At 53.9% G+C, this 24,806-nt stretch overlaps 1 protein-coding gene across 1 annotated transcript in view; it reads right to left on the bottom strand.

The window, feature by feature from the left end:
- Positions 1-22,569, bottom strand: part of ATG16L2 (autophagy related 16 like 2) — a 70,440-nt gene extending 47,871 nt beyond the window's left edge. The window contains exons 1-2 of the mRNA XM_075066884.1: positions 22,425-22,569; positions 20,978-20,986 (exon numbers count right to left, since the gene is read on the bottom strand). Of these exons, the coding sequence (XP_074922985.1) occupies positions 20,978-20,986; positions 22,425-22,569 (154 nt within the window). The remainder of the gene's footprint in view (positions 1-20,977; positions 20,987-22,424) is intronic.
- Positions 22,570-24,806: the final 2,237 nt, after the last annotated feature.

A 24,806-nucleotide genomic window follows, 5' to 3' on the forward strand; every position in this document is an offset into this window, starting at 1 on the left:
AACCACCGCTCTCGTTCCTCTTCTGCCGGCTATCCGCGAGGGGAAGGGAGGCGGGTGGAATGGATATTGAGCACACATCTTCGAAGACACAGTTACAACCGGTGAGTTAAACCGTTTTCTTCTTTGGTGCTTGCTCATATCCATTCCGTTTAGGTGATTCCTCCAGTTTATGTAGCGTGTGGGTCGGAGTGAAAATGGGCAGTAATGTAAAACTCGGAGGCCAAGGCTGCAGTCTCTGACTGTGAACGGGGCATTAATGCGAAGCAAGGTATGACCAGGGGACCATGGAGCTGCGGCGTACGATCGTCGTGGTAGGTACACGAGTCGCAGGTGGCAGATGAAGCCTGAGCCTGTGTAGAACGCATGGTGATTGGGCTTTGGGGAAATGTGAGCCAAATTCATACAGTGCGGTGCAACGTTTAATCCCAGATGAGATCCATGGAGGAAACGTAGGCTCTTTCGTTCCGGGACTTGCTACTGCGACGAAGAGTTGGGGCGTGTTTATAATAATGGTTTTTGTCGCTTCACCTAAATCACAGCGCTACTAAGATGTCCAGGGAGTGCAGTTTGTGTCCCCGTCACGTTGAGTGGTGGGTACATGAAGGGTCCGAAAACCCTTCGGACGGAAGCCAGGTGTGGACGTAACTGCACCTTGTCTTTTACAAAGCATAGTATGGTGGATCACCATAAGAGCCTGAGCTCGCAGCTCGTCTGGCATCGTGTATGGCTATGAGGAGCTGTTTCCAAGACAGGTTATTATAGCAGGAGGGCAGCGGTCGGTAACGGGTCGAAGTAGGAGGGACATAAGTCTGGGTTAAACACCAGGTTGAGGTCCAGTGTTGGCGGCTGGGCGGGGTACTAAGGGCGATGTTGCTCTCAAGCCCTTGAGGAACCGAAACATAGAGTGTGGAGAACACCCAGAACGACCACGTTAGCTGGTTGGAGAGGTAGAGATGGACTGCAAGTTGTCTCGGCGAACACCGCTGGCCCCCCCCCATGCTGTTGCAGGCGGAGGGTTAGTCCTAAATAGGGGCTCGGGGCCCAGCGGAGTAAGATATAGCGTTCGCAACTGTAGGAGAGGCTTCCACCTGGCCCAGTACATGACCAGGTGAGGGATCTGCCCCTGAATCACGTAGAGCCCTAGCGTCGCTGAGCGCTGCGAAACATGCAGGTCCACGGCGTGCGGTCTGCCGTCGTCTGAGGTACGAGGTCTGGTGGGTGGCAGGGTATTGGGGCGTATTGACCAGGCCGAGCAACGTGCCGTATTTGTTGCTGCCTGTAACCGGCGTGAGTGAGTCTGATGATGTGGCCTCATGCTCTGCGAGTTGGCAGGACCCCAATGAGCCGTGGGAACGGCGGAAGGATAAAGGTGGTTGGCCCTGTACCGGCATGTGGACAGCGTCAGTCCAGGGTTCGGTGGCAGGACCTTGAAGGGCAGCGACCTCGGACATTTCCCGTTCTTGCGTGTGTAAGCACAACAGGTCCATATGTGGGGGGAAAACCCACTTCTGGCCACAAATATGCATCTACATCAGGTCCGGGCGACCACTCTGGACCGGAATCCCTGCTTGAGTCGATTGCCAGGGAAGGTATCGCTACCAGTTTATCGAGTTGGCTATGCAAAAGGTCCTCAGAGATGTGGACTCTGACAAGGTGTAGGGGAACCTGTCTCCTCCCAGGTTGTCTATTGTAGTGACCTGGCGTTTGCTGGGCCTGTAAACCACGTGACGATGCTACGGCCTCGCAGCTTGCTGCTGGAAACCTCCCTGGCACGCAGGCGATGCGTCTCATACTTTGAACATTTGTGTGGAACGCCGCCCCTGGTAAGACCAAAGGCCTTAAGTCGAGGTTATTGGTGAGCCCTGAGCTGAGAGATGACGCGTCCATCGTCAGGGACAGTGAGGATGTGGGTGTGGATAGAGCGGATTATCCGCTGCACCCAGGGTGGAGTTAGGCCCACCTTCTAGGGAGCCTGGATGCTCAGGGAATGGTGACTGCTATGGTGACCATGGGTCCCCCTATTCGCCCTGTGCCAGATTTTGAGGCCAGCTTGGATCGATGATACGAGGCACAGGCTTTTAGCGTGTTTTGTCAAACTAGCAGTAAGCCGTGGACCTGGGGGACAGAGACAAGTTGGAACAGGTGTGTGTTTCCGCAGTGACCATTCAGGCCTAGCAATGGTGAATAGTTCGCCTTGCGATGCCCACGCTGAGTGACTTGTGTCTTTGGGAGTCCTCTCAGATAAGCCATCGCCCAGATACGGAAAACGCAAATATCGACGTCAGCGGAGGTGGTTTGGCCGACTTTATAGCCACACACATCGGTTATGCCTTGTGAGGCTGTGAGCAGCACACAGCAGGACCGTAAACTGAAGTACCAACGGTTGGGCTATGAAAACGGACGGTATTTCCTGTGCGAGGGAAGATGCATGTGGAAAGTATGCGTCCTTATTATGAGCGGCGATACCGCCTCCAGGATCTAAGGACGAGGATTGGTCCCAGGGATTGCCACTTTGCGAAAGGGACCTTCACCTTAAACATTTAACTGGTTGAGTTCCTCCGTAGGTGTGATGGTCGGACTCGTACGAGTCGGGGTTAGGGATGAGTGCCCCTTCGTCTCGACGGTCTGCGCTCTTGTAGAGGAATTCCGCCGAGGGAGTGCCTGAAGAGGGACAGCGGTCGGACATTGGAGTGGACCAAACTCCCCTGTGCACGGGGACCGCGAACTGAAGTTAACTGTGACCACGCAGGGAGTAGGGTGGTAGCGCTGTAACCGTCGCCGCCTCGGGGCACCTTTGGTTCGTCTTTGGTCCTGATGTGTGTGGGGCTCGATTTTGGCCCTCTGGGTCCTGACGGGTCGTCCTGCGACTCAGTCGCGCGACTGTCAAAGCCGATCTGTGGCTAGACAGGTGTGTGTGTGTGGCTGGGGGAGGCTGCGTAGGCCGTCTGGCGGTATGCATGCGAGAGCGAGCCTCATTTGGACCTGTTGCCTCCAGGCTTTGGTTGAGCTGGGTTTGATTTCACCGCAAGAGCTTTACACGAATGGTAGTTGTGAGGCCGGAGTTTTTTGACCTGAGCCATAGTGCTCTCTGGTCGAGGCCTGAAGAGAAGCTTGCCCTTTTTCCTTCCTCCAAGAGGGAAGTGAACTCTTGGCCGGAGTCTGATGGGAAGCTCCATATATTATCTCCATTATCAGGTCTTATTTGATTATAGGGGCTAAGAAGGCTTATTGAATTTGCAGGCCGGGTATAAGGAGCCTTGCAGATACACCTTGTGCTGAGTAGGGTCATTCACTAGCCCCTTCATCTCGGGCGGGGGCTGGCACCTGTTGGCATGCCGTTCCCTTTTTCTTGACCAACTGATGATCTTGTGCGCAGGAGGAGCCGGACGACATTCGTACCTCATAGGTATCGCATTCGGCTGGATGGTCTGTACGGGTGGGCCATTCTTTAGCGGGGCAACCGCCGACTGAATGTCAACTACCGGGTCCCTACCTCCAGCGGACTCCGGATGGAGGTCCGCATTGATGCTTACCGTCCATAGGAGGCTGTGGGCCCTTCAGGTTGTTGGTGGCACCCAGATGTGTCCTGAGCATAAGAGCTGTCTGCGTGGTAAGACACTGATGCATGTTCGGTGGCCATTGGAGGTGCTGAAGTATGGCAGGGTCTGACTCTACCAGACTTGCCCAATTGGCACCTGGGACCGTCGCAACGGCGCGACGGTGTCCATGGACGTCGGACCTGTGACAAAGCAGTGTGGGGGGTCGACGAGTCTCGATGGTGGAGCGGCTACAGAGTCAAGTGCCTGTGTGTGCTGGGGGCGGGGCTGAACGGCTGTGCGGGATTTATCGTGTCGGGTGACGGACACCGACTGTGCACGCGAGTGCGGACTGGTGCCACAGGAGGCAGCCGTCGGGACTGCCAAGTGGCGTCAGGAGAGGGTGCCGACGAACTTGGACGTGGGACCGTGATCTATACGGTGTGCTCTTTGCTGCGCGCACAGAGGATGGTCGATAAGGAGGTTGCACACTAGTAGTGCCGCACAGGCGGTGCGTGGTGGTTCAGCGGCAGCTCTCTGTCCAGCCGAGAATCTGTTCGTTGGAAATGTCCTCGGCGGTGCGGAACAGTAAGCTGACACGTGTATACCGGTGAGCTGTTCAAGGCACTGGCTTCGATGGCCTTGGTGGGCGGATTGACGGGTGCTAGATTGTCGCGGTGCCTCAGGAATGTGTCGGTGCGGGCAATCCGGCTTAGACAGGCTCTCTGTCTCTGCGTTGCAGTTTTGCACGTGAGCAGTAGGGCAGGAGTCGCACGTTGCGTGCGCCGGGGAGGCAGTCAGCCTGGATTAGACAGCCCTTGTGGGATGTGGATCGCGGTTGCCGAGTTGTCGTGGTGCCACGGCAGGTGTCGGTGCCGTTGCGATGCGTCTTAGTAGCTCTGGCTGCGTGCGGTCTAGCACGGGAGCAGAGGCAGGAGTTAACCACGGCGATATTGCGGGAGTGGTAGGCACTGGTTCAACGGCCCTTGTCAGGGACGGGATCGCACTGAGTGCCGACCTGTCGCTGCCGTGCGGTGTCGGTGCCGGGCAATTCGACTTAGGCGAGCTAACTCTAGCTGCGGTGCAGTTGGATGAAGCAGCAGGAGCAGGAAGCTCAAACCACGCGCGTGCGGAGTGAGCGGAGGATTGGATTTCAACGGCCTTGTCGGGCCGGCATCGACGGTGCGACGTTGTCGGTGCAGCGGCGGTTGTCGGTGCGGGCCGATCCACTTAGGCGAGCTCTCTGGCTGCCGGTTGCATGTTGGCATGTATAGCAGAGGCAGGATGCTCACCCCGGCCCACTGCCGGGAGAGGCAGGCACTGGCATTCGACGGCGACGCGGGACCGGATCAATCGGTGCGGCGATTCCTCAGTGGCATTGCAGGTGTTGGATGCCTTGGCCGATCCGAGAGGGTAACGCGCTCTCTACCTTGCTCCGGTGCGTTGGGCATCGAAGCAGCAGGGGCAGGGAGCTCAACCACAGCGCGTGCTGTGGGGACTGGCGGAGGAGAGTCGTGGCTTTCTCACCAGAGAGAAGGGGAGCGGTGCCGAGTCAACGTTTTTTGCCGGAAAACGGCGGTTGCGAGAAAGGCGCTTCTGCTCTGCCGCGTAGCAGCGCTCAGGTGAGAGTGGAGGAAGGGAAGTGCGCTCAATTTTGGTTTCGCTTAACACGCTTGCAAATGGGGGCACTTAGGTTGAGGCGGGCCCACAGCACCGGGACTGAACCAGTGAGCCGGGGCTGGGCTCTGGCACCGGTTGCGGGGAGGAGTACTCCACCGAACCGCTCTATGGTTTTAAAACACTATTGCTAGCAAAGGGTAAAAAAGAAGTATATAAATATATTCATTGAAAGGGCGGATTATAATATATATTCTAAATACACAAAGATACGAAGTGTAGGCAAGCGGGAGGTCAGTAGCCTGCGCCTGCGCCTTCCACTGTTCCAAGACGACCGACCAGGCGGTTTATAAAGTAGGGAACTCGAGGAGCGTGTTGGGTCGGAAGGTATATTCAGGCACCAAGTGCGCCATTCAGGGCGGCGGACCTGCGGCCGACGAAGTGTTGTAGCGTATAAAAGTTTCTCTGCGACGTTATGCCGGCTTGGTATAAGTGCACCTAACGGAATGGCTTGAGCATAATCTCGAGAACACGTTACCTGTGTAGTAACGGTCTTTTTATTCCAACAGCACTACATACCATCGCTTTATCCGAACCCTCGATTGTATGCGGCTTGAATAAAAAAATTCGGCTGTCCATCATTGGCCGTGCGTATCATGTGTGAAGCAGGCGAATGCTGACACTGAGGAAAACGCATTACTGTGTGTTTAGGTTTCTTCCGGAAGCGTAGACGATCGATCCGTGACGCTAAGATTGTTCGATGAGAGCTCCTCTAAGATGAGTGTCGAGTGATGTTGGCACTGGGTTTAGATGTGTGTAGGTGTGCGCTGGTGTAGTAATGTTGCGAATGGGATTGATGAGTTTCTACTGCTGTGCGGGCGCATTCTGTGTGTGTCTGCGTTTAAAGGGTGTGGTTTTAATAACTGCTGTTACGTGTTTTGTTTTTTTTTCAGGCCTTCTCCAACACCTGTACACGTGATTTTGTTGCCGGAATTCAAGTCCGGTGGGTTACTATAAAAGATGCGGGTTGTATGTGCTGTTGCTTAAACATGACAATGGTACGTATACAAAAGGATAAACCCCATCGGGTGCAGCTTTCGCTTCGTTTTTGTTTCACGTATCGTGGAAATGGGACGGACAGAGAACTCCCGCTGTTTATTACCGAGTTGACATTCTGGGGCCCGGTTTATTCTAAACTAGGGTGCCTTGTGTATGGCCTTTATGCAGAATGCTTTGCTTTGTTCAGAGGCCCCCATGTTATATATGTGTTAAGTCGGTTTTAGTATGGGTAGAACAATTTTAGGAGGGACTGCTCACCTCAGATCGCTTGCATCAGCTTCCCACCGAACACATCAGAGCTTATAAGCCGATTCGGTAGTTTGGCTGGATTTGCAGGTCATCTGCTATTGACTCGCATAACACGGCACTTACTCTGTTGTTGACCAGGCAGATCTTTGAATATCAATCTTGATTTTAATGACCAATTGACACTCACCAACCCCCAGGAAAATTGTATCCAGGTTGCTATATCACTGTTTTAAAACTGTCACCTTATTTTCCAGTCTGATTTTGCCTGGCTTCATTTCAGCCATGAATCTTTGTTGCTTCATTCTTGTAGCTGAGACCCTCTATTATCAAATTCCTGTCCCCGTGTCTGTAGCTACTTATAGATGATCAGTCACCTCAACCTTGCTTTCTATTGGCGCGATTACGATTGAGCGTTCGTGGGTTTATCCTATCAGGCAGGTTTTTCCACACATATAAGTACGGTGGAACACCATAAGACAGACAGCCCTGAAAAACTACGAAAAAAACTACGATACCGCACCAAAGATGTAATGCATAAAGAAGAACGCAGAGTCAAACAAAGACAGGTAAAATAGCAGCGAGCACACCACCAGTCGCAACGCAATCTCCAGATCATAGGAGAACGGAGACATAACTCATTAAACCCAGTCGAGCACCCAGTTGGGGCTGGGCGGCCGACCCTGAAAAGGAGAAGCATCCCAAAAGGCCAACATGTGAGGAGACCCGAAACCATAGAGTGTGAAACACAAGATACGACCACGTAGCCTGGATGGAAGTAAACGCATGCGTCCAAAGGAACAATTCGCAGCCCGAAACACACGCATAGGAACCTAGCATACGCAAGGAACGCGAGGACCCAAAAACGAGAGCATCCGAGAGCCGCCACAGGAGTAAAAGATTTAAGCGTTTAACCGCACCTATATGAGAGAACACTTCCACCGACCCCCAGCGTACCAATGGACCAACGAAAGGAACATCCTACCTAACACCAAAAAGAAGCAAGAAACCTCGATACGTCACGTAAGGACCAAACAGCGTAGGTGAAGAAATCAGCCAGGTCACCAAGGCGCGAAGACGCCCACACGCTACCCGTGGTCCGAGTACGAGGTCTGGTGGAGTGGCAGGTAATGGGCGCAGACTAGTGACAGGCGAGCAAGGCGAAAAAGCATAGAAAATAAATCGGGACGAATAACCAAACTGGCGAGATATAAAACCGCGAAATAGAGCAACCATGGCCAAAAGATCATGATGAAAAAGTGCGCCCCACGACCGACAGTCTGAGCAGCGAGCACCAAAAACAGAGGGAGAACCGGCGAAGGCAAAAACACGAGCATGGCACTCCACGGCATGAGACAGGCCCGGAGATCGAAATCCGAGGAAGACCACCTAGAAAAGCAGAAGACAAACTCAGGTGACAAACTCCGTTCAATCAAAACCGGAGGAGTAAGCGAAACAGGTCAGACTCCAAAATGGATCGAAAAATTCCCACTACCTGCCACAAAATGCATCACATCAGCAGCGACCACATCATCGAGACAGGGTAACACCACCCTGCTGAGTCCATGACCCACGGCCCCAAAGTGAATAAGAAGACACGCCAAGATTCTATCAGAGTGGGCACTATGCACAAAAGTACCCAGAAATGATGACTTCCTGACAAAGGGAGAGACCATGTACCATTACACACCAGGAAGTCTATGCAGAAAACCGGCCAGTGTGCTGAGTAAACACTGAAATGCTAACGGCCCCGCAGACGCTGCTTGAAACTCCTGGCATCGCCATGGCAACACTGCACCATCTAACAATGATGTGAGACGCAGCCCCTGAACACCAAAGGCCTAAGCTCGAAGGTTACTGAGTGCAAGCACAGCCCGAGAGATACCGCACCACTCCACGATACCAGCCCACAGGAGCGCGGGGATAGAGCGGCAACAATCCGCCACGGACGCAGGAAGGAGTTAGCTCCGCTAAACTACCGGAAGCTAGGATCGCCAAGGGAACTGACTAATGGGTGACCGATTTGCCTAATCTGGCGGTACGCCAAGTTGACCAAGCGTGAATGACAGAGGCAGAGCTTACGGTTTGGTACAAATACAAGAAGCCGGGGACCCGGAAACCGACGACAACACTTGGAACCACGACTGGATGGTCCGCATGACCACTCCCATAACCTAAGCAGCATCCAATCCAAAAGGCCTCCGACGACAGCCCACACCGAGTGACTTGGTGGATCCCCAGATAAGCCAATCGCCCCAATACGGAAACGCAATATCCGACGTCAGCGAGTGCCGTAGGAACTATAGCACACGAACACTCCGATAATGCAGGAGGCTTAGCAAGGCAACAAACAGCATGACCGAATAAAACACTGGAAGACCAAAACGTCCGCTAGAGAAACCCAGGAGTCACCACGCTCGAGGGAAACCCAATTAGTGAAAGTATCGTCCTTCATATTGAGGCGCGGGATAACCAGCCTCTCAAGATCTAAACGGACAGGATAATGGTACCCAGGGAGGGCCTGACGGAACTCAACCTTAACATAGAACGTTGAGTCTCGTAGTAGATAAGTCTAGACCTCCGTAACGATCGGGAATAGAATAGGCCCTACGCCATCCCGACGTCTGCGCCTCTGCTAAGAGGAATTACCCCCGAAGATCCCTGAGAGACAGTCGCAAACATGGAGTGGCACCCAAACCCAACCATAGTGCAGGACCGCGAACTGAAGTTAACTGTACCCCAGAGAAGTAGAGGGTAAGCACGTGGAACCGTACCGCCCGGCGACCTTGAAAGTTCTCGGTCCCTGATCCGTGATCGTGAGGAGCCTCGATCTCCCTCAGGCCTGACGGTCGTCTGCGACCACCTCAGTCGCGCCGACGTCAAAGCCCGATCTGTGCTAGCACAGAGGGGGGTGTCTGGGAACGAAAGCAGCGTAGGTCGTCGCCGACATGCCGAGAGAGAGCTCATTAGACCGCTGTGCCCTCCAGGCCTGGAGCTGGTGATTGTCAACCGCAAAGAAGTCCTTCTTACCAACAAAGGTAAGTTAGTGAAAGGCCGGAGGTTGAAAACCGGAAAGCCATGAGATCTCCCATGGAACGAGGCCTGAAGGAGAAGCTCTAGCCGCCTTTTTCCATTCCTCCAAGAGGGAAGTGAACTCTGCCGAGTCTTGAAGGAGAAGCCCATAATAATAGCCTCCATTATCAGGTATTAATGAAAGGGCTAAGCAAGGGCTTATGATTTGCACGCAGCATAGAGAGCCTTGCAGAATACACCTTCTGGCTGATAGGGGTCATTCACCACCTAGCCCCTCAATTTCGAGCTGGCTACCTTTGGCCATGCGTTCCCTTTCTCTTGATCCAACTGAATGACAGTCGCAGGGAGAGGGACGGACAGACCAAGCGTACCAACCCAGAAAGTAATCGGCATGGCTTGGAATGGGTTCCCCCCCCGATATAAAAACGGTAGTGCCCCCTCTAGGCGGGGCAACGCGATAGACAGTCCACACCGTCCCCCTACCTCCGGACCTCCGCAGCTGGAAGGTTTGTCGCCGCAGATACCCCATGAGTGCTCCCTCCATAGGAAGCTGATGCCTCAGGTTGTTGGGGGCACACCCAGAATGTGTCATGAAGCAAAGAGCTGTCTGCGTGGAAGACCACTGATCATGTCTGGAGGCCATTGGAGTGCGAAAGATCATGGCAGAAGTCTGACTCTACAGAGCCCTGCCAATTGGCACCTGGGACCGGTACCGCAAGCGCACCGGTACCTGGAACCAGATCGGACCTTAATACAAAGCAGTGCTGGAGTCGACCGAGATCCGAGTTGGGAGCGGCTACAGGAGCACAGTGCCTGTAGGGGCGGAGCTGGAACGTGCGGGATATCGGCGGTGAACGGGAAACACTCGACCTGTGCAGCGAGTAGCGACTGGCCAAGAGCAGCGCGGGACGCAAGTGGCGTCGGAAGCAGGAGTGCCGACGGAACTTGGACCGTCTGCAGGGACCGGATCCAGAACGTGCTGGCCTGCTGCGCCACAGAGGATTGGTTATCAAGGAGCTGCCAAAGAAGACTGTAGTACCGGCACCGGCGGGTGCGGGGTCAGCAGCACCACTCTGTCACGCAACGAGATATCTCGTCGTTGAAATTCTCCGCGAAGGGAACAGTAAGCTCGACCACAGTGAGAGCCGGGGAGCTGGGTATCAGCACGATCGATGGCCTTGTGGACCGAGGACGGCGAGCGCCGTCCCAGAGGTTCGGTGCGGCATCCGCTTAAACAGCCTCTCTGTCGCAGCAGTTTGCACGGAGAAGTAGGAGCAGAAGCTCGACCACTGCGCTGCGCACGGGGAGCAGTCAGGCAACGGATTCGACGACCCTTGTGGGACTGGGATCGACCGGTGCCGACGTTGTCGTGCCACGGCAGTGTCGTGCCAAGCATTGCGTCTTAAGATGAGGCTCGGCTGCGGCCGTTAGCACGGGACAGCAGGGAGCAGGAAGCTCAACCACGCGAAATGCCGGGGAGTGGTCAGGCACTGGACAACGCCCTTTGACGGACGACGGTCCGACATTGTCGGTGCCGTGCAGGGTCGGTGCCGGCAATCCGACTTAGGCGGCTCGCTACTGCGGTCAGTTGGCATGAAGCAGCAGAGCAGAAAGCTACCACGGCGCGGTCGGGGAGCGGTAGGCATTCGGATCAAACGCCCTTGTGGGACGGCATCGACGGCCGACTTGTCGTGCAAGCGCAGGTTGTCGGTGCCTGGGCGATCCAACTTAGCGAGCTCTCTGGCTGCGGGCAGTGGCATGAACAGCAGGAAGCTAAGGAGCCACAGCCCATCGGGAGCGGCCACACGGATTCGACGCCACGCGGGACGAAATCAATGGCGCGGCGTCCTCATGCCTCTGCAGGTTGGTGCCTGGCGAATCCGACGTAAACACTCTCTACTGCGGTGCAGTGCGACGAAACAGCAGAGCCAGGAGCTCAACCACAGCGCGCTGGGCACTGGAGGAGAGTCGTGGCTTTCTCACCCCAGAGAGAGAGGCGGTGCGAGCAACGTTGGTGCCGGAAACGGCCGGTGCCGAAGGCCGCTTCTGTCTGCCGATAGCCAGCCTCGTGCAGGAAGGGGAGGAAAAGAAAAGCCGCTCAATTTGTTCTCGGCTAATACGCCTTGAAATGGGCACTTAGGGAGCCGCCAAGCCACAGGACTAAGAACCAGTGACCGGCATTGGGCTCCGCACCGGTGCGGGAGGGCTACTCCCGAACCCCGCTAACTATGGTAAACTAACTATGCTAGCAAAGAAAAAACGGCATAAGTATAGATAAATAGTATATATAAAGGATATAACTATATACTAAATACACAAAACACGAGTACTTAGGGAAGCGGAGTCAGCTAACTGCGCTCCACTGTTCCAAACGACCGACACAGCGTAAGAGAAACTCGAGCGTGGTCCAGGGTATACTATGCAGCACCATGTGGCGCACAACTTCACGGGGCGACCTCCGGCCCACGAGTGTGCTACGGTAAAAGTTTCTCTGACGACCGTGCATGCGGCGCGCGCACACCTAACTGGAATGGATATGAGCAATACATCTCGAAGAACAACAGTTACAATGGTGAGTAACCGTCTTTTTTCCAACAGCACTAAATACCACTCGCTTTACCGAAACCCATCGATTGTATGGGCCTGATAAAAGTGCTCTCCATTGAGCGACGTCACACATTAGTGAAGCCAGGAGCTGACATGAAAAACATACTGTGTTTAGGTCTTCTCCGGAGAGAGAGAGTGAGTGTGTGTGTGTAAGTATAAAAAGGTGTTAGTTTAAGGCCCTGTCTCCAACACTGACACTGTGCAAGGAACAAGTGGTATAAAAAGGTGTTATGTGCTGTGCTTAACATGGTTACAAAGGGGAGGAGGCTTTCCTGTCTACACTGATCAGGGAGACGTGACTAGAACCCCGTTAGTGACATCTCTGGGTTAAACATGGTGTATGGCTTTAATGCGAATTCTTTGCTTTTCGGAGCCACACCAGTAGAAGGGACTGCATCACCTCAGTCGCTGCATCAGCTCCCCACCGAACACCATCAGAGATTATAAAGCCAGGTGGGATTGCAGGGATCATCTGCTTTGACCTCCTGCATAACACAGGCCTTACTCTGTGTTTGAACCAGAGCAGATCTCTTAGAATACTCCAATCTTGATTTTAAAATGACCAATGAATCCACCACAACCCCAGGTAAATTGTTCCAATGGTTGACTATCTCACTGTTAAAAACTTCAACCTTATTTCCAGTCTGAATTTTGCCTGGCTTCCACTTCCAGCCACTGAATCTTGTTAGATCTTCATCTGCTAGACTGAGAAACCCTCTATTATCAAATTCCTGTCCCCCATGTAGCTACTTATAGACTGATCAAGTCACCCCTCAACCTGCTTTTTATTGCGATATACAGATTGAGCTTCTTGGGTCTATCACTATCAGGCAGGTTTTCCAAACCTTTGATTGTTCTCATGGCTCTTCTCTAAATCTTGTCCAATTTATCAACATCCTCCTTGACATGTGGGCACCAGAGCTGGACACAGGATTCCCGGAGTGGTCACCCCAGTGCCAAATATAGAGTAACCAAGGTCCTGATCCCAATAGTCAAGCTCTACATGAGAGATGCCTCTCCCTTTACAGCCATGATTTTCCATTGCATCTGCCCTCCAGGGGAGCAAATGATCAGCCATATGACTGAGGTTCAGGAGGGCTGGCTATGAAGATCTATTGGCAGCCAGTCCATGGTGTAGCACTCCCTTCCCTTCCCCTCCCGAGATGATCACAAAGCTCAGGGCTTACAGACCCAAGTGCAATATCCATCTACGCCCCCCAGCATTCCCTCCGCAATACGTCTCCACAACACCTAAGCCATGTTCACCCTGCACTTCTCTAGGACATGCTTTGGCCCTGAGACCATCCTCTTTGCAGCATGGGCAGAGCGTAATTTTAGAAGCTTTGAGGTTCCACCACTGGACACCTTCCACCACCAACAGCCATGAGTCAACCACAAACCAGCCGAAACTAGCCCTGTTCCCCAACCAACCTCCTCACCCCTAAAGGGAGGGTAGGAAGACGATGGCACAGATAAGTCTTATTTAGTGGCTGCAGCCTCATCAATCTTGACCAGGATGGACAAGGGCTCTCCAATGAGAACCAAGAGTTTCGACAGCCCCCTGCTTTCCCCCTCCCCCAGAGCCAGTTCGAGTAAACCCAGTTAGGCTCCTCCAGCTGGTCTCCACTGGCTTCTGTGGATTTTTGTGGAGGCCAGAAGCCACCAGTGGCTCAAGATCCTTGCTGCTCTGTCCCAAGTTCTAGGAGCCAACCAGAACCAGCTGAAAATTTTCCACCAGGGCAGGAAGAGTCAGCGGATTCTAACTCCCATGACCAATCAAAGAGGCTTCGTATCTCAGGCAACTGGCTCCTAGACCTGACAGAACAGCAGTCCCCAAACTTTTCAGGGTCACGCCCTCCCTTACCCCTGTCTGTGGTGCACCCCTCCTGCCCCAGGAGCCAGAGTCGGAGGGCAGGGGACCAAGGCTGGGGGCAGGTCAGGGGCAAAGGAACGAAGCCACTGCCAGTGGCTGAGGATAGGGGTGGGAACAGGGCTGGGAGCGGAGCTGCAGCGAGGCCGTGGTGGAGGCCAGTAGCCAGACCCATGGCTGGGTGCGGAGCTAAGGCAGGGGACGGGAGTAGGTGCAGGGCCATGGCTGGGCTCTCTCCCTGCCTCCTGCGGGAGGCTGGCCCAGGTCCCACCACGCACCCTGGAATCATAGGAGTGGAAGGGACCTCAAGAGGTCATCTAGTCCAGGCCCCAGCACTCAAGGCAGGACTAAGTATAATCTAGCCCATCCCTGACAGGTGTTTGTCCAACCTGCTCTTAAAAACCCTCAGTGATGGAGATTCCACCACCTCCCTGGGCAATTTATTCCAGTGCTTAACCACCCTGACAGCTAAGACGTTTTTTCTAATGTCCAACCTAAACTGCCCTTGCTGCAATTTAAGCCCATTACTTCTTGTCCTACCTTCAGCTGTTAACAAGAACAATTTTTCTCCTTCCTCCTTGTAACAACCTTTTATGTACTTGAAAACTGTTATCATGTCCCCTTCACAGTCTTCTCTTCTCCAGACAGAACAAACCCAATATCTTCAATCTTCTCTCAGAGGTCATGTTTTCTAGACTTTTAATCATTTTCGTTGACCTTCTCTGGACTTTCTGCAATTTGTCCACATCTTTCCTGAAACGTGGTGCCCAGAACTGGACACAATACTCCAGCTGAGGCCTTATCAGCGTGGAGTAGAGTAGAAGAATTACTTCTTGTGTCTTGCATACAACACTCCTGTTAATACATCCCAGAATGATGTTTGCTTTTTTTGCAACAGCGTTACACTGTTGACTCATATTTAGCTTGTGATCCACTATGACCCCAAATCCCTTTCCACAGTGCTCCTTCCTAGGCAGTCATTTCCCATTGTGTATGTGTGCAACTGATTGTTCCTTCCTAAGGGGAGCACTTTCCATTTGTCCTTATTGAATTTCATCCTATTTACTTCAGACCATTTCTCCAGTTTGTCCAGATCATTTTGAATTTTAATCCTTTCTCCAAAGCACTTGCAACCCCTCCCCATTTAGTATTGTCTGCAAACTTTATAAGTGTACTCTCTGTGCCATTATCTAAATCATTGAAGAAGATATTGAACAGAACCAGACCAGAACTGATCCCTGCGGGATCCCACTTGTTATACACTTCCAGCAGGACTGTGAACCACTGATAACTACTCTCTGGGAACGATTTTCCAACCAGTTATTCACCCACCTTATAGTAACTCCATCTAGGTTGTATTTCCCTAATTTGTTTATGAGAAGGTCGTGTGAGACAGTATCAAAAGCCTTATTAAAGTCAAGATATACCACATCTACCACTTCCCCCCATCCACAAAGCTTGTTACCCTGTCAAAGAAAGCTATCAGGTTGGTTTGACACGATTTGTTCTTGACAAATCCAGGCTGACTGTTATTTATCACCTTATTATCTTCTAAGTGTTTGCAAACTGACTGCTTGATTATTTGCTCCATTATCTTTCTGGGTACAGAAGTTAAGCTGTCTGGTCTGTAATTCCCTGTGTTGTCCTTATTTCCCTTCTTATAGATGAGCACTATATTTGCCCTTTTCCAGTCTTCCAATGTTCCTCTGTGTCCCCCTCCCCCCCAAGGGGGGTGCACCCCACAATTTGGGGACCTCTGTAATACAGCATAGTCAACAGCCTGAGCTGGACCCGGGAGCAAAGAGAGAGCAAGGACAGAGCATAGAGCACCAGTATTCATTGTGTTGACGGCAACTTGGGCCTTCCAACAGGTGAGCCAGTGGGAACTAGCTGATGTTTGAATCCTTTCCAAGCCACTCCCTGGCATGGTGCACTCAGTAATGCACTGGTCTCAAGCTGCAGTGAGGGAAGTCTAGGTTGGACATTAGGAAACACTGTTTCACTAGGAGGGTGGAATCTCCTTCCTTAGAGGTTTTTAAGGCTCAGCTTGACAAAGCCTTGGCTGGGATGATTTAGTTGGGGTTGGTCCTGCTTTGAGCAGGGGTTGGACTAGATACCTCCTGAGGTCTCCTCCAACCCTGATATTCTGTGATTCTACAATGCAGCCTGGAAGCTGTGGATCTACATAGGAGAGGAATGGTGAACACCTCCGATGGAATGACAGGCTGTGTATTACAGCCGTCACCCAGGCTCAGCTGTGAGAATGGAAACCAGCCTGTTAAAAAAGGGCACTTCCCGTTGGGTTCTGAGTCACTTTCCAGAGGCTATACAGCATAGCAATATGGCATAATCTGATGGGGAATGTGAAAATTCACGCTCCCCGACTTGAGTCTCTGATAGAGAAGTGATACTGAAAATGAAAAAAAAAGTCATCTGCACAGAAGGAAGAAAATAACTATTAGGTTAAAGCAGAATAAACCTCAGTGCATGAAACATATTTATGTGACCCAGAGAGACCTTCTTTCCCCCTTTGAAACACAGGAGCTGCTGTATCATATACAGAGTAATGGTTCGGGTCACCTCTGTTAGCAGCTAATGCTGGATGCTCCTGAGAAAAGCACAATCCCCCTATAACGCACCCAACTGTGAGGCACTATGAGAAGTGTCTTCTCAGCCAGCTAGGCAGGGATCACTTTGGGACCTGAAGCAGGAGACTGGCCTGCTGGGGCTGAGAAAGACCAGCAAGAGTTGGAGACAGGTGGAGACCCTCTTCCTGAATGTGGGACGGGATCTGAGTGCAGTGAATTTTAAATCCACAGCCCCACATTTTTAACTCCACCAGACTGTAGGTTAAGGTAGGAGAGACGGCAGGGGATTGTATTATTTCACCCTTTGCAATTCTATAGAGCCTTTTATTGGGGGATCTCAAAAGACCTGCCAGCACCAGTGACCCAGTCTAGATGAACGAAGAGAATTGGGAGTTAGAAACTCCCAAATTCTAAGTGTAACCCGGCCTCGGGGAAGTCACTTCAAGTCTGTGTCTCATTTCCCCGCGCCTGTCCAAACATGAACTAGTTCAGTTTTACAACACCCCTGTGATCGTCAGACTCAACAGCAGCACACGCTTGCACCCATAAAAGTATGGTCATTTCACAGAGGTAGAAATTGACACTCAAAGAGCTTACAAGACTGTCCAGAGTCACCTCGGCAAAGTCAATGGAAGAGCTGGAAAGAGAACCCAGGAGTTCTGGCCTGTACTGTAACCCTAGCCTGCTACAATCGTATCTGTCCCCCGTTACTGTAATATCTGAGCAGCTCACAACCTGTGATGCACTTACCCTTGCTATCGCCCCACCTGCTTTACACATGGGAAAGTGAGGCCCAGAAGGACTAAGGCCCATTTCCCCAACAATACTTGAAATCGATGGTCGTTAGGAGCCCGAACGCCTTCGCGGACCTGGGCCTAACCAACCCGCCGAGTCTCTGGCAGAGCAGGGAACCCCAGGCTCCTAGGTCACAGGCTAGCTCCCTAACCATTGCACCAGCCTTCCTCTCTGGAAATCGGCCTCCTGGAACTGCACCTGCAGGCCTAGAGGCTTTGCCTTCCAATTCCCTGGCTGGCAGATCGGCAGCTGATGATCTTCCTTCTCTCCTCCAGCTAAAGTCAGAAACGGAAAGTGAGCGAACTCCCACAAGGTATCCAGGCTGGAGGAGAAGAGTTTCAGAGGGGAATAAATGAGGGCTTTTCCCCCATTATAATTCTGGCTGCGTTTGTTGTCAGGAGTGGGTTTCCCCTGCTCTTTTCTGTGTTTCAGCCCTGCGCCATCCCCAAAGTGAAGGATACCCAATTTACTGTACCCCCGACCCCTCTCTCTTACCTAACCCCCAGGGCACAGAGTCAGAGGGCAAAGCAAAAAACAGGAATAATAATGAAACCTTGTCTACACAAGAACGACCTGTTGCTGAAAACAGCATGGCGGGGCGGGGCGGGAGGGTGAGCCGTATCAGTGCTGAACCTGATTTAGATACAAGTGCAGACCACAGCAGGCTTCAGCAGTGGTTCAGTGCTTCACCAGTGCCTACATCTGTTGTTAGCCATACAGTGTTTGTATAGAGCAGACCAGTCTGCATCAGCCTGACACAGCCTCCCCTTTGGAGAAGGAGCAGAAAGTGAAAGCACACCCAGACGTTGCCTGCCAATCTCAAAACACATGTGTCAAAGGAAAGAGCTGTGTTCTCCCAAGACTCACAACCTCGCCATCCTTGCAGAGGATACTAGAGCACCTAGTTTTCTTGACACATACTGTACACTCTCTTTTGCTTTGGTTCTGAACCGTGATGCAGAACGTTAGGGTGAAACCAGGATCAGAAATGCAGCTGAAGGTCCTGGAAAGCACTTGGAGGGGAAAGGCACAAATGTAAAGACTTATTAGCAATGGGAAAGGTTATAGTCACCTTTGACCCAAAGCAACCATTTAGCAGAAGTGAGGACATGAGAAACACTGGATGCCCATTGGAAAAGCATAACGCAGATACAGTAACTCCTCACTTAACATTGTAGTTCTGTTCCTGAAAAATGCGACTTTAAGCAAAAGGATGTTAAGCGAATCCAATTTCCCCATAAGAATTAATGTAAATAGGGGGGTTGTAAATGTAATTTTTTTTGCCAGACAAAAGGCTATATTTTATACACACACACACACACACACACAGAGTATAAGTTTTAAAGAAACAATTTAACACGATACACAGCAATGATTGTGAAGCTTGGTTGAGGTGGTGGAGTCAGAGGGTGGGATGTTTCCCAGGGAATGCCTTACTGCTAAATGATCAACTAGCACTTGGCTGAGCTCTCAAGGGTTAACACGTTATTGTTAATGTAGCCTCACACTCTACAAGGCAGCATGAATGGAGGGAGGAGACACAGCTTAGCAGAGAGAGAGAGAGACGCGCATTTCCCCTTTAAGTACCCTGACCTCACTCTACATACATTGCCTTTTTAAGTGGATCAGCAAGTTGAGACAGTAGCTGCTGCCAGCAAGTTCCCTCCATCCTGAGCCCTGTCATGTCCCCCCCACTCTATAGAGATGGGGTAAGCAGGGTGCAGGACCAGCGGGGAGGGGGACATCCTGACATTAGTCCCCCCCCGTCCCACAGCAAGCAGGAGTTTCCCGGGAGCAGCTCCAAGGCAGAGGGCAGGAGCAGCACACAGCAGTGAGGGGAGGATCAGCTGAACTGCTGGCAATTGATAGCCCGCTGGGTGGCTGCCACACAGGAAACTTAGGGAACCAGGGAGCTGATAGGGGTGCTGCCGGCCCACCCTGGTTCCAAGCCCATCAGCTACCTCTAACGGGCTGCTCTTCCGGTGAGCAGTGGACTTAATATACTCTATGAGATAGGTATATCTCCGTAGAGCTGGAAGGGACCTGAAAGATCACCAAGTCCAGCCCCCTGCCTTCACTAGCAGGGCCAAGTGCTGATTTTGCCCCAGATCCCTAAGCGGCCCCCTCAAGGATTGAACTCACAACCCTGGGTTTAGCAGGGCAATGCTCAAACCACTGAGCTATCCCTCAGCTGCCAAATGACACTAGAAAGGAGCATTGTGCAACTTTAAACAAGTATGTTCCTAACTGATCAGAAACGTAACAACGTTAACCAGGACGACGTTAAGTGAGGAGTTACTGTACAGCCATGGACATGAGCGAAGGAAAAGCCCTAATAAATAATATTACCTAGCTCCTATATAGCACTTTTCATCAGCAGACCTCAAAGCTCTTTACAAAGGAGGTCAGTACTATTGTGCAGATAGGGAAACTGAGGCACAGCGCGCTGCCAATCTCTCTCCCTGAGACCAGGGCAGGATTATTCCTCCAGGACTTTTAAAACTAGTCCATCCAACAGTCACAAAGGTGGAGCTTCCACCACTCCCCCAAGGACACTATCCCACAGCGATCAATGGGAGACGGTTTCTGGGGAATCTGGCAGCCACTGAACTTTGGGGAGAGCTTGGCCAGGAGACCTGGAGGGATCTGGGAAATAACTGTATTATTTTGCAAAGAAATATATATACAAACATAGAAAATAACCTGATGTTTAAACAATTGGAACTGGGCAAATGCAAGAATCCGATTCATACAGCTGTTCCCTGATTTTATCAGTCACCTTGAGCCACCCCCATACTGTTTATTAAACCCACTTCTTGCATCCTGACTTCAATTAGACCGTGATCCCGAAAAGGTATCCATGGCGATTCAGGGGCACATCTGAACAGAGCTTCTTACCAGATCAAAGCCTGGGATATCAGCTCTTCAGGGCAAGGATTGTGTCTGTGCATTTGTACAGCACCTGGCACAACAGAACATCAATCTTGACTGGGGAGCATAACGGCTGCTAGGTCAAATCAGTCCTGAGGTCCATCTGGTCCCATATCCTGTCACAGGTTGTGGCCAGCACTGGCTGCTTCAAAGGAAAGTGTAGCACCTGTCGCCCCATTAGGTCTCATTCCAGCTTCTAATACTTGGACATTGGATTGAGCCTCGAAGCATGAGATTTAATCTCCCTTCCAAGATGTTTGTTGCTCACACAAGAAGAATGGTTGATAAACACCAGGACGTTTTCTCTGAGACACAGCCTAGAGATGGCCCCTCGGCTAATTTCATCCCTTTGCTTTTCCTTTCACCTCCCTTTGTGACACTACAGCATTCTGCTCTTTCCAGGCAGGGAACAAGTCTCCTTTTCGATCGCTAGGGTCTCAGTTCAGAGCAAGGTCAGCAGAACACTGATCTAACCACTCCTAAGGTTCCTTCTTCCACACACACCACAGAAACTTTTCTTTTGGCTACGTGACATCTCATTTATTTCATGGGCAGGGGTGACATTCAGTGATTCCGGCTGCCTCCAGAATGGGCATTTGACACACGCCTGGCAACACGGAGAGACACGCCAGTGCACAGAATGCACATGCAACAGGAGGGAGGAGGACAAGGACGGCGTGGGAGCTCACGCTTACAAGTCAAAACAGAAGAGCAGAGTCAGGCACGAAACTGAGCAAACCACACTTCCGGGACAGAAATGGGATATTTATATTTCAAAGGCAGCTACAAAACAAGTGACTCATCCAATGAGAGGCTGGGAGAAGGGGGAAGGGCCAGGACTGGGCTACACAACTGTTTGTTGGGTAACAAAAACTGAAGTGTGGCCTTATTCCTGTCTCTGCGCGATCACGCCTGGAGCTGCTCCCCTGGCGCTCCAGCCACCACCACACACCCGGGGCTGCTCCTCCTTCAAAGACACCCACAAACCAGAGCTGCAGCGAGTCCTGCCCCTCCCTCAAATAAAGTACAACCCCCAGGCCTGCACCTAACCCTTTCCCTTCTCTCACTGCTGAAAATACACCCACCCCAGGGTCACACCTTCCCATTTGACCCCTCCCAACCACCCCCACTCTAAGTCTGCTCCTATCCCGAAGCAGGCAGCCCCCAGAGCTGCAGCAACTCCAGACTCCCAGCTACCCTGCCCTGTCCCACTCCCTTCCCAAATCAACCCCCTCCAGGCTCCAGCTACCCCGGCCCCCTCCCTTCTCAAATCATCCCTCCTCAGGGCTCCAGCTACCCCAACCCCCCTCCCTTCCCGAATTATTCCCCCCCCCACAGCTCGAGTTACCCCTGCCCCTCTCCCTTCCCGAATCATCCCCCCCGCCACGGCTCCAGCTACTCCTGCCCGCTCCCTTCCCGAATTCCCGAATCAACGCCTCCCCCAGGGCTCCAGCTACCCCTGCCCCCTCCCCGCCCTCCCTCGCCGATCAACTCCCTCAGGGCTCCACTACCCCTGTCCCCTGCCCCTTCCCGAATCAACCCCCACCGTGGCTCAGCTACCCCTACCCCCTCCTTCCCGAATCAACTCCTCCCCCAGGGGGCTCCAGCTACCCTGCCCTCTCCTTCAGTATCACCCCCCACACCATCCAGGCTTCCAGCCTAACCCCGCCTCCCCTCTGCCTTCTCAAATCATCCCGCACTCCGCAGGGCTCCAGCTACCCCTGCCTCCCTCCTTCTCAAATCATCCCCCCGCAGGGCTCCGCTCCCCCTGCCACTCCTTCCCGAATCACCCCCCAGGACTCCAGCTATCCTGCCCTCCGCTTCTCAAATCCCCCCCCGCAGGACTGTCAGCTACCCCTGCCCCCCTCCCTTCCGAATCAACGCCCCCTCAGGGTTCCAGTACCCCTGCCCCTCCCTTTCCTTATCAAACCCTCCGCAGGGCTCCAGCTACCCCTGCCCCTCTCCCTTCCCGAATAACCCCCCCCGTGGCTCCACTACCCCTGCCCCCTCCCTCCCGAATCAACCCCTGCAGGGCTCCAGTACCCTGCCCCCATCCCCTTCAGTTACAACCCCCCCCACCAGGTCCTCAGCTACCCTGCACCCTCCCTTGCCCCGAACAACCCCCCCCCGCGGCTCAGCTACCCCGCTCCGGCCCCCGCTCGCTCGCTCCAAGGCCTGCACCACGTCCAGGGAAGCGGCCGCCTGCGCCCGTCCCGGAGCTGCAGCTGCGGACGATGTGACGCTCCGACCTGCCGCTGCCGCCGCCGCTCCCCGCCGCCTCGGCCATGGCTGCGGCACTGGGCGGCCCGGCTGCGTCCGCGCGGGGAGGGAACCCTCCTGACGTCACCAGCGGGGGAAGCCCCCGGCGGGCCCAGCCCCGGGGAGGGGAGAGGAGGGGGCCCTGCTCGGCCCCGCCCCGTGCACGGAGCCCGGTCGCCCCCGCAGCGGAGGGGCTGGAACCCAGCCCGGCCCGCCCCGTGCACGGAGCCGGGTCGCCCCCGCAGCGGAGGGGCTGGAACCCAGGCTGGCCCCGGCAGGAGGAAGGGAGCTGAGGGCAGGGGGCTGGGCAGGGTAGACCTCACACTGACCCAGCTTGACCCTAAAGGTAAGGAGACCGCCACGGGAACAGGGCGGCTCTCTCAGCCCCAGGCCCAGCTGTGGGGCAGGGACCACCCGCGCTCGGGGATCCCAGCCTGGCCGGGGCTCTGCACACCCCAGATTACGCCTCCAGGGCTGACAAGGGCAGATGCTGTGGCCAGGCTGCCTGGGCAGCAGGAACAGAAGCCCCGTTCTTCTCTGCACTGCGCCTCCGGGCCGTGGCGCAGCTCCAGCAACCACAGCACCATGGGTTTCTATAGGGCTCGTCACAGGCAGGTCCCAGCCTGTGCTCCGAGGGGAACCACCAGAGGATTATTCTCTCCCTCGGTCTGGATCACGTTAGTTTGAAAGCTCCATGTAGACAGGAGCTGGCTGAGAACCGTGGACATGAACCAAAGCCACCGATCTGAGCAGCCAGCCTAGAAGGGTTCAGCGCTAGACCCAGCAGCTTCCAGTTCTGCGGTTGGAGCCCATCTCCAGTGAACGTCCTTCTAGTGAGCCAGTTCTCCCCAGTGGCTCTCAGATGGTGGCCTGCAGCGACTTGAGCGTTGGGCCCAACCTCTGGGCAGGCTGTTAAGAACCAGGGCACAACCCCCAAACTGGCTGCGAGTTCTGTACTTAGATTTCACCAGCCAAGTATCAAGTGTAAACTCCTCAGGCATTAAAGCAGCCTAAGCACAGAGTCACCGACAGTCCCTGTGGGTACAGACAGTCCCTGTGGGCACTCTGATCTGTCTCGCTACGCCGGCGAGCCTGTGTTTGCGATAGATGGTCCCTGACACCTACGATCACAGCAATATGCAGGTTTCAGAGTGGTAGCCATGTTAGTCTGTATCAGCAAAAAGAACGAGGAGTCCTTGTGGCACCTTAGAGCAGAGGTGGGCAAACTACAGCCCACGGGACCCGTTCTGCCTGGCCCCTGAGCTCCTGGCCCAGGAGGCTGTGTCCTGGCCCCTTGCCTGCTGTCCCCCTGCAGCCTCAGCTCGCTCACTGTGCCGCCGGCACAATGCTCTGGGCGGTGGGGGTGTGAGCCCCTGGGGCAGCACAGCACAGGCCTGACTCAGTGCTCTGAGCTGCATGGTGATGGCGGCAGCAGTGGCAGTATGGCCCGGCTGTAGCGCTGCCAGCCACCGGTGCTCCAGGCAGCATGGTAAGGGGGCAGGGAGCAGGGGGGGTTGGGTAGAGGGCTGGGGAGTTCAGGGTGGTGGTCAGGGGGCATGGGTGTGGATGGTGGTTGGGGGGAAAATGGGGTTGAATGGGGGCAGGGGTCCCTGGGAGGGGTAGTCAGAAAGGGGGGCAGGGGTCCCTGGATGGGGCAGTAGGGGGCAGTCAGGGGACAGGGAGAAGGGACGGTTGGATGGGGCAGGCGTCCCGGCGGGGCTGTCAAGAATGAGAGGAGGGGTTGGATGGGGCAGCAGACCTCCGAGGGCAGGCTAGGGCGGGGATACGTCACCCCCTAGCTGGTGCGGGGCAGGCTATGGCGGAGGTGCGTCACCCCCCAGGAGTGTGAGGCAGGCTAGTGCAGAGGTACATCACACCCCAGCTACTGCAGGGCAGGCTAGGGCGGGGGTATGTCACCCCCCAGCTGGTGCGGGGGAGGCTAGGGCGGGGGTGCGTCACCCCCCAGCTGGTGCGGGGCAGGCTAGGGCGGGGGTATGTCACCCCCCAGCTGGTGCGGGGCAGGCTAGGGCGGGGGTACGTCACCCCGCAGAAGTGTGAGGCAGGCTAGTGTGGGGATACATCATACCCCAGCTCGCCGTGTCTCTGCCAGCTGCCCTGCTTGCTGATGCCTAGAGCGGCCGTCACCTGAAGTGTTCAAGGAGCCGGGCCTGTGTAAACAAAGAGGACCTCCTGACTCTAACCCCAGGCTCTCCCCTAATGGGCCCAGCCCAGTGAGCCATGCAGGCCAAGGGGCACCACCCAGGA

Source organism: Chelonoidis abingdonii, chromosome 1 (assembly GCF_003597395.2).
Source record: "Chelonoidis abingdonii isolate Lonesome George chromosome 1, CheloAbing_2.0, whole genome shotgun sequence".
NCBI classification, from domain to species: Eukaryota; Metazoa; Chordata; order Testudines; family Testudinidae; genus Chelonoidis; species Chelonoidis abingdonii.